This window comes from Lactuca saligna, chromosome 2 (genome assembly GCF_052625555.1).
Source record: "Lactuca saligna cultivar CGN05327 chromosome 2, ASM5262555v1, whole genome shotgun sequence".
Classification (NCBI taxonomy): domain Eukaryota; kingdom Viridiplantae; phylum Streptophyta; class Magnoliopsida; order Asterales; family Asteraceae; genus Lactuca; species Lactuca saligna.
In genome coordinates, this window is record NC_136418.1 from 19,223,962 (window position 1) to 19,234,836 (window position 10,875).

General features: G+C 34.4%; 1 protein-coding gene across 1 annotated transcript; it reads left to right on the forward strand.

The window, feature by feature from the left end:
- The first annotated feature begins 9,256 nt into the window (after positions 1–9,256).
- Positions 9,257–9,655, forward strand: LOC145029574 (uncharacterized). Its single transcript, XM_078978074.1, has one exon. The coding sequence runs from the start codon at positions 9,257–9,259 to the stop codon at positions 9,653–9,655; it is 399 nt and encodes a 132-aa protein (XP_078834200.1).
- The last annotated feature ends 1,220 nt before the right edge of the window (positions 9,656–10,875 follow it).

Sequence of the window (10,875 nt, forward strand, 5' to 3'; positions counted from 1 at the left end):
TCATACTTAACAATATAGTTACCCCAAAACATGCTACTTGTATATTCATAAAAACAATATTTTACATTGATAAAGAGGTTACAAACTACTGGATACAAACCGACTATTTTAAAGTGTTATATATTACATTACTTCCCAGGATTCTATAGTTTTATACATATGTGAGTGAAAAATACAATAGTTTCAAACTATTCATAAGCTTCTATCGATACAATAGTTTCAAACTATTCAAAAATCTTCTACCAGTATATAACTATATTGGATGCTTATCTCCTGCAATTTGTTAAGCATTGAGAGGGTAAGCGGTGACGCTTAGTGAGTTCAATAATAGATACAATATAACATTATGCCATATATATACTTCAATATGGCAGAAGCAAAGAGGAACAAGGAACAACAAGGGCATATGTGAATCATGTGAAAAACACTCAATATCAATCATTGATTTGATTTAAAGATATACAATCAATGAGACATAACAATTTTCATGCTTGATATACATCAATAAAGCCTTGTCCCAAACAGCACAGAAGACATACAACTTCGGATTAACATTTTGGTAGATTTCAGGCTTATAGCCCTGTCTAACCTTCTGCCAATACCATAGAATAGAAATCATTCTCTTACGGAGACATGTTCTACATGGCCAGAGGATACATACTAGTACCAACGTGAATCTAAGTCCTTTCACTGATCACATGGTCAAAGGTATTTCTTTGCTATTAAAAATAGCGAATAAAAATAACCCGGGAAAATGAATCGGAGTAATAACACTGAAAAGCACATAGCACATATAACACATAACATACAATTGTTCCTATATATTAAAATCACTGTGAAATAACCGGGGGTGAAAATATTAATTTGGGCAGTACTTCGGCTCTAAATATGACTTTCGTCGTTGAAAACCAGGCTCTGCGAAGGTAGAGCTTCAAAACCGAAAAGATAAATTTTTCGGGCTTCTCGGGCACTTTGTGGCGTATTCCGGGGGTTATAATCGATACTGGGACTTCGGGAAATGTTAAGATGAAGAAAATATGGAAAAAAGGGGTAAAACATGGCAAATTTCCAAATGTATCCGAGAAGGATCACAATCCCTCTATTTATAGGGAAGATCCGAGGTCGGCCGAGAGGAGGAGTCAGCAACGAATCAGCTCAGTGGCAGCAAGGGAGAGAGACACGCAAAGGGGGAAAGGCGAGCTGGTAGTGATGGGCACGCGACAGCTGCGTAGGGCTCCAACGAGGATCGGTTCGGACAGATGGTGCGCATGCAAGGGGCCGGGTGCGAGGCTCCGAAGTGCGACACAGGGCGAGGCGCGTCGGATGCGCATTGGGCCGAATATCTGGGTGAACCAGACTGTGACGCGTGTCGGACACGAGGCGTGATCTTGCGAGGTGACGTGGCTAACACTATTCATGCAAATTTTCTCGGAAATTGAACCAAAATCTTCCGAAATTCATAACTTTCGCATACGAGCTCCGTTTTTGGCGTTCTTTATATGCACGTGTAGCTAAAATTATGTTCTACAACTTTCATTTAGACCTCGTCTGCTAATTTTGAATTTAATTTTAATATTATTATTTTTAACAGACCGGGACAGGAAAATCTGTTAAAAATTCATAACTTCTTCATCCGACGTCCGTTTTCGTCATACTTTTTACCGTTGTACTACTAATGACGAGACCTTCAATTCTCGTTTAGGTTGTGTTGGCTAAAAATCACTCGATCTAAAATTCAAGTTTTTTAGCTATCTACTGCTAAGCTAAAACTTTGAAAAATCATAACTTCCTCATACGAAGTCAGATTTTAGCGTTCTTTTTATCGAACTTCTCGGTTTAACGAATAATATGAATTTCATTTAGATTACTAAGGCTAAAATGTAGCTTATCAAAAGCTCACTTTTTACGTCATTCGGTGTCGTGCCGATTTTGTCGCGGATCTTCGATTGGTCATAACTTCTTCGTTATAACTCGGATTTCAATGAGGTTTTCGTCTACGTGTTTCTAACGAGATTATCTACAATTTTCAATAATAAAATTTTACTTATTTCAAATTTTATATTTTCGCTATATTTCACTATTTGGCTTTTAATTGGAATCTCATAAGACTTCCAATATTTTATGTGTGATTCTAAACATAGGGTTACTTCATTTCTAGTAAAAACTATCTATTAGAACTCCACATTCAAATTCACATAATATTTTATAATATTATTTACTTAAAACACGATATCAAAACGTGTATGTTACAAAAGATCATAAACAAACATAGTGTGCATACTTGGTATATGGCATGACTAGTGTTCAGGAAAAAAAACATAGTGTACATGCTTGGAGCATGGGACAACTATTGTTTTAATTCAAGTATAAAGTTGATAGTTGAAACAATATGCAATGAATAATGTGTAATCAATATGGTGATAAATAATAGGTGTTTTATTTATATTCATAAGTTCTGAGACCATATTGGATTCAATTGTTCTTGTGTTTCACTTTGCATGTTTTTACTTCCAGAACAACTAGGTTGTTCTTTCTGAATGACTAAGTTATTTAAACCATCCACCGTTGATAATACGTTTGAAGTAGGTATTAAAGCAAGACTGTCATGAAGCTTGTTTGTATATGTCCAAGGTAGTGGACATAGCAAGAGTTGCTACAACATTCATGAATGCTCATAAGTTTTGAGTATTGGATTCAACCCACGCTCATTTGAATCACTTCATGGATTTTATCACGAGTGACCATGAGACGGTAATATCTTATATTCTTCAAACCTAGAGATATGAGTTGTTGCCTATGAGTTGGTTATACATTGATTGTACGAAAACGCATTGGTAACTCGATGTTATAAAACATGCATTTGTGTATGATTCAACAAGTAGTAGAACAAGCATATGAGTCGAAGTTTATCCATTCCTTTTACCCTTAAAGGGATAAAAGCGATATCTATGGGCCCCTCGATGATTTAGTGATGACACCTCCAAGTGTTTGGCCAAGCCTGAACTGATTTGATTTTTTCAATTAGTCGGTCATCATAAATCGGAAATCAGGAAACAACAGATGGAAAGAGAGAATGATTATAATCCATGTATCAGTCCATATGATATCTAGAATGGAGGAATATATGATCTCTTATGTAATGGACACATCATTGATTTGTTCAGAGTTCGGCAACAACTTTTAAGAACTACGATTGCTGGTCAGGTTGGAGTTGTACTTGCAATAATAGTCATTAGACTTATCCAAGTGGGAGACTGTTGGATTACTGTCTAAGTCCATAACTATAATTGGTATATACTTGACCCGACCTAGCATGGTCCATTTGGGTTGCATGGCATCAGAACATTTGGGTAGACCTTTTGTGAGAAGAGGATATTTATGACATCTTAATATATTATAAGTTCTAATATATTAATATGAAATTATATTATTTAATTATCATTGATCAAGAATTAATTTGGAATTAATTTAGTGATCAAAAGAGTCTAATTAAATATATATGGGGATTGATTTTGTAAATCATTCATTCTTATATATGTGGGCTTATGATCCATGATTCCTTATGTTGGGTTTAACCCATGTGGTGACCCATGGATACTCTATGGAGGTTAAAACCCATCAAGCATAAGGAATGGGTAAATTCATGAGTTACATGGTGAAACCCTAATAGCCACGGTATATAAAGACCTCATTGGTTGGTGAAATGGGTACTAGTATATACACAAGAGGGCAGGCCGATTTCTAGAGTCCATGTATCTCTTCTCATGGTTATTCCAAATGTTGGTGATGTTGTGTGAACCATTTGAGGTGTCACACTTGGGACACTAGGCTCTTGAGCTCCATGGAATCAAGCTACATCAAAAAGGTATGTATTCTATCTAGTTTTGTTATAGTAGTACTTATGATTGTATGCTAGTTAGGGTAATACCTTGGAAAGTTCAAGTTTGCATGTATAATAGAGAAAACATAGATTCAAGGTATTCAAGGTTGCATGTACACCATAGGAGTGTTAGAATGCTCAAAACCCTACATGGTGGTGGTGAGAAAAGAAGGCGAACCAAGTCATAGTTAAATTGGACCAAAAAGAGTATCTTTTAGAGCTTGATTGTTGGTTTTCACTCAATCTAAAACACAATATAGATGTTATGCATGTGGCGAAAATTTATGGTGAGAGCTTGTAGGTACTTCGTTAAAGAATGAAAAATAAAACGATACAGACAAAGAAAGAGAAGATTTGAAAAAATGGGGCATTCGAGAGAATCTATGGCCACAAAAGAAAAACGACAAGAATTATCCACCACATCCAGATTACTCTTTCTAACCAGTCGATCGAGAACATTTTGTTTTCCAGTTCATTAAAGGTGTAAGACTACCCGACGGTTTTGGATCAAACTTCAAGAATAAGGTACATTCTAATGATTCAAATACAATTGGGTTAAAGTCTCATGATTATCACATCCTCATGCAACGATTGCTACCAATAGGGGTCCGAGGATGTATGCCTGCTAATATGTCAAAAAAATTCATAAACCTTTGCATATTCTTTAAAAAAATATGACCACGATCATTAGATGTGAAATACATTTATGAAGCACATAGTGAAGTGATAAAGATATTATGCAATCTGGAGTTGATATACCCATTAGCATTTTTCGACATAATGGTTCATCTAGTTCTACATTTACCAGAAGTAGCTATTATTAGAGGTGTATCCTTTCGAACGATAGATGAAAAATGTGAAATCTTATGTCAGAAACAAAGCCAAACCCGAAGGTTTAGTAGCGGAAGGTTATGTTGTAGATGAAGAATTGACATTCTATTCCATGTATCTTGATGTTATACAAACGATGTTTAATCATCCTGAAAGAAATGCATATGACGACCTTCCGAAGATGTAATTTTCTGTATTTTCATCACAATGTCGACCAGTTTCCAAGATGAAAATCATTTCTCTTTCTAAAGAGGCCAACAAATCATTACAATAGTTTCTAGTAAACAACTGCGATGAGCTTAAAGGCTACATATCGTAAGTAATTTTCTATATTACATTATATTTAGGTATTGTGAGAAACTAATATGAACCATTTCTCCCACCTACAATGAATTTGAATCTAAATATACAGAAAAAGTTGTAAAAACGAAATTTCTCTCATGGTTCAGTCATAAGCTAAAAACAATATATACATATATTACATATAAATCAACAAAATATTATCATTTAAAGTTTCAATTTTATATGTTTATTAAGGTTTATCGTCTACAAAAAATTATCCCTAGACTGTACCAATGAACTAAAAGCTTTGGCACGTGGTCCATTGAATTCATATTCTTAAACTGGTTGCACAATCATCAATGTTAGATTTGTGGTACATAGTTGTGATCTCCAATGTACTAATCAAAATATTGGTATTGTTTCATTTGGAGATGATGGTACACCATTTTATGGTCAAGTGGAGGATATCATACAACCGGACTGTTTAAGTGATTATTCAGTAGTTCTATTTCATGGTAAATGGTTCAACACAATGGGGAGGGGATGATCAGTTAATGAAAATGGTATCATCACTATCGACATCAGTCGTGAATGGTATGTTGGTAATTCATGGTAGGATAGCCAACAATATATTTTAGCCACACGAGTGAAACAAGTGTTTTATGTTAGAAATTATTCACGAAACGCCAATAGTTGGAGGGTTGTAGAACATGTTCACCATATAAAATTATGGGATGATCCAAGTATGGATGTAGATGTCTTGCATGACACTCAATCATCTTATTATAACTTAGATGTTGACATAGGTGATGTTGGTGACTTAATTGTAGTTATTGAGAGATGTGATGCCCTTATTGTACGATCAAACCTTTCACTGAAACTTGGTTGCTGATTTATGTTATTTTAATATGAAAACAACTTTATGTGAAGTTGGTGAATCAGGTGATGCTCCTAATCATAGAGGATGAGAATTTCATTGATGACGATGAAGAACACAATGATTGCTAACCTTCAGAAGACGAAATTGTTGATGACAAGAATGATAGTGATGATGAGTCTATTGATGCAAATTATTGTAGTGATGATTATGATTAAATGTATTATAGTGTTTTTTTTTTATCTTTAAAAGATGATTGTTACATGTTAAAATTATTGCTTATAATGTTTTGTTTGAATTATGTTTATTATTTATTTGAATAGAATGTCAGTACATGTTGCTAGAGGACACGGTGGGGTGAACCTCTAAGACAGCCGCATACGATCCCCAAAGCTTGTGATTCATGTAGTAACTTGTTCTAATTAAATATGTCTTTATATTCAATAACTTTTTAAATTAATAACTTTTTATCTAGATATATAAATGTAGCAAAAACAAAGAGAAGTTTTGGAAAAAATTTGAATTTGTATGAACGATTTAGACTTAACAAGAAGAACCCACTTCTCTTGGAGTTTGATATCACGTGGAGACTATATAAGGTCATTGGAGATAACTATCAGGTTTATATACGATTGGTCTTGAATGAGGTTACAAAAATGTCCCCTTTCACTATCCGAGTTGGGATGATGTCCCTAAATATTATAAAAGAAAATCTATCCCACTTTGCATGTAAGTATACAATTTAATGGTTTTATTAGTATTAAAACTTTATATTTTTTAGATGTTTTATAATCCTTTTGTTTTCTTTTCTAGAACTAGTTTGATATAGATTTTTTCCGTGACACGCCTCATTAGAATGGCATTGTGCAAGGAATTGATGCGGATTTCAATGCGAGTTATAGGCACCACAAATCGAAGGTGAAAAAGCATTTTATCAGAGTTAGAGGCTACAACGATGTGCCAAGGGCAAAGAAACACCCCCCTAGATTGAATGAAAAAACATGGAGGAAACGTATTAAAAAGTTATTCATGAACAAAAAGTGTGTCAAAATGGTTCTGTAAAATTAAAGATAAAATGGAAAAAAAAAGGTGTATGGAAGTTCCCATGGTGTTGAATCCTATGCCCAAAAGTGGCATAAGGAAGTAAGATTTTTTTTAGTGTTATTCAAGGGTTTTTCAACATTTTCAATGAAATATTAGTAATACTTTTGTGGCTTTATGTAGAAAAAGAAATTGGACGGGCAACCACATTGAAGGAAAATGATGGTGTCACGCACAGGCACAACAAGATTAGGTAAGTAAAAGTGGTATTTACATACTTTTAGTATAATGTTATTTTGTGTAAATTATTCATATGAAATTTAGAGTAAATTGTATATATCTTTATTTAAAATTGATTGCATATATTATAAGTAGATTTATTCAAATTTTGGAATTGTTATTCTTATTATGTATATATTTTGAACATGTTTGTTTTTTTTTTCTTTTTATAGTTGTTATGCTACCAAATTTTAGTAAAAGTAACTAATAAATGTTAATTGTTGGGTAAAATTATGGATGAGTATAGGAAAATGTTGGAAGAGGTTGATGGTGATGATTCATTGGTTGATCAGATAAAATGCCTCAAGCGTGCACTTGGAGAAAAAAGCGGTCATACAAGAGGTGTTTGGAAGAAAAGTGAAAAATATAGCACCATATTATGTGCCAAGTACATCAACCAATGCCCAAAACTTCAATGTATTTGCTCAAGAGTTGACTTAACAAATGAGTCAACAATTTACCAAACAGATGCATCAAATGTTCTTATCTCAAAATCCAAATGCCCAACCACCACAATTTCAATTTACTTTTGATACTTCTCGACTACAAGTTCGAAATGGTAATGATGTCAATGAAGAAGATGAAGAAAGTCGAAGATATGAAAATGAAGATGATGAAAATGAAGAAGGTGACGAAAATAAAGAATAGAAAACTAGTTCTAGTGGATCTGATAATTAGGTTGTTTGTCTTAGTTTGGTTTGTATGAAACATCTAAAAAAATTCGAATTTTGTTCTTCGTTTTTTTTGGTTAACCGAGCATGTAATATATTTTAAAACTCTAGATAGTATGGTATTTGGGATAATTTAGATTTAAACTAACTGTTTTTGGTTTTATTTTATATGAAAATTTTATTGTATATAAATTTTTTGGAAATTTAAAATAAGGTGATAAAAAATGTGTAAAACCTGAATCACATACAGGTGCGACTTATTGTCGCTATAGATGTACCTAAAGCAACAATATGTCGTTGCTATAGGTGAGGCTCTCATGACCATATGATGCCGTTATATGGGTAACTATGACGATAATATATTGTGTCTATTGGTCGTTATATAGGGTCGATTTGTTGTCACTATATAACGACAACTTTGCACTTTATAAATACAGTTTTTGTGGTCCCCATAGGCTCAAAATCTTGTAGATTAGTTTAGTTATCTTGAGCCTAAAAATATTTGTATAAATTAATATAGTTTTAAACTTATGAACCATTCTCACGATATTTGGGTAGATTTTGAAGGCAATGTATTGACTTTATAGGTTGAGTTTTCTCTTTTCATCTTCTTAGTTTAAGACGTCGGTGCTGTACAATTGGCAACAAAAATCTTTATCTTCGTATTAATTCATGATTAATACGTTTATAACTAGAATAACGAAGAAAAAAAACTACATTATGAGGTTTTTCAAAATAAACAAAAAAAGATTTTGAAAATTAATTAAAATAAGCATGAGTTTTTCAAACTAAAGCTTCTCAAGAAGGTTTTAATTAACAAAACTTTCCATCCTTTTGGATTCTTTGAGCTTTCTCCATGATGTGATTATTACAATCTCTCATTTTCTATTTTAAGTTTTTTCTTTTATGAAAAAACTCTACAAAAATGGTGTTACTACATACTCTTATTTTTGTATCATCTTAATAACTTATCATTTTGTTTGATACATAGGTTGGCCTTATGCATGTGCGACTACACATACCATATGGATGACAATTCTCCATAGGACAGAGACCCGACACATAGATAAATGATTTTGGGTTGACTTTTTCTGACTTTCAAACTGTTAATCATATTATTACTGTTGTACTATTATTTAGGCTTAAGGCATTCTTTGATGTACACATTCTCTCTCGTATTTGCCCCATTTTGTTGTGTACATGTATATATTTGTAGTGTATTGAATAGAATGATGGAAGGGAAACACACACTTTTATTATAATAGAGTACGTAGTGTATACTTTGCCCATATTTCTCCTTAAATCTCTCTCAATCTTCTTCTTAATCCCCTATTTTCTCAATACGATCCACCCTAGCCGGCCCTAATTTATCATCCTCTTCAACTTTCTGTCACTATGTCGGACACCAACAAAGATGCAACGGATAAACCCTTCGCCAACACCAACATTCAGTCCTATGCTCCGATGACACTCGATCTCGAGGAACTTAACTATGTCGTGTGGAGAGAGCTCTTTCAAGCATGTTGCATTACCTTTAGTGTTAATCATCATTTGATAGATCCTGCACTAGAGAATCCTACTGATTGGTCCAAGTTTGACTCCTTAGTGAAACTATGGTTGTACAGTACCATTAACAAGTCCCTAACTCAGATGATTCTCAAAACCGGTATGACCGCGTATGACATGTTGAAGAGCATCGAGAATTTGTTTTGCGACATTAAGGATGCCCGTGCTATGGAGCTTGATCAAGAACTTCACACTATTAAAATTGGCAAAATGTGTATCAATGCATAGTGTTAGAAAATCAAGTCAATCCTGAACCACGTTGCTAATATCAACCAGTTGGTACCAAAGAAAACACTTGTCACGTACATGGTGAATGGCCTTTGGGAAAATTTTGACCAACTTAATGGGATCATACCTACTCATCAACATCCCCTTCACCTTTATAATATTCTTGTCACTACAAATATAATCAAAAATGTGATTTTTTTCACAAATTCACTATCGATAATAATTGCTCTATTGAACTTGATCCTTTCGGTTTAACTATGAAGGACCTCATGACACACCAGACACTATTTCGTTGTAATAGCACATGGTACCTTCATCTGGATCACAACCTCCAATCTCTCCCACAAGCATTCGCTTATTTGAGTCCCACGACGTGGCACCAATGTCTTAGACATCCCCAAAGACATCAAAGACTTCCAATGTGATCACGAGAGTGAATTCGACAACACTTCCCTTCGTATCATCTTTGGCACAAATGGTATCCACTTACATTTCTCATGTCCAAAAACATCCCAAGAAAATGGAAAATCCAAATGTATGCTTCAGACTATAAATAACCCCATTCGTCCAATATTATTCCTATCTCATCTCCCACCAACGTATTGGGTTAGGCTCTCCACATGGCCACACATACCCTTAATCTCCTCTCGTACAAATCCATTGTAAATCACACCCGTTACTTTAAACTCTATGCAAAACATCGTATATATGACCATCTTCATGTTTTCGGGTGCTGATGTTATCCAGACTTTCACCATCCCCACAAACTAGCTCCACAATCCACTTCATGTATTTTCCTTGGACACCCCAATAACCACCAAGGTTTTAGGAACGTTCTTTCCCTTATGCATCCATAACACCCAATTCACCACAATCCTATATATTTCTTAATAATTTCGACCAACTATATAGCCTCTCAGCTTCTTTTGTACAACCTTTCAACCACAACCTCTCACATACTATCTCTTATAACCCTTCAACCATCACCCACCCTATCAACATCCATCTCACACACTGTCTTCTATAACTCTTCAACCATCAACCACTTTGTCGCTTGATCCATCTCCTGCTTTAGCGACTTATGTTGCTCTGGCAGCCACTTCGGTGCCAATCCCCATCGCCATGGTTTCCCCTACTATTTCTACCAACCCTCCTCCTCGCAAACCTCAGCTCGCCCTATGCACACTCAAGTTAGAAGAAGTATTTCCATACTAGTTAAC

Bases quoted from the DNA above. Each gene is read 5' to 3' on its own strand.
- LOC145029574 (XM_078978074.1), top strand. From the start codon at position 9,257: ATGTCGGACACCAACAAAGATGCAACGGATAAACCCTTCGCCAACACC.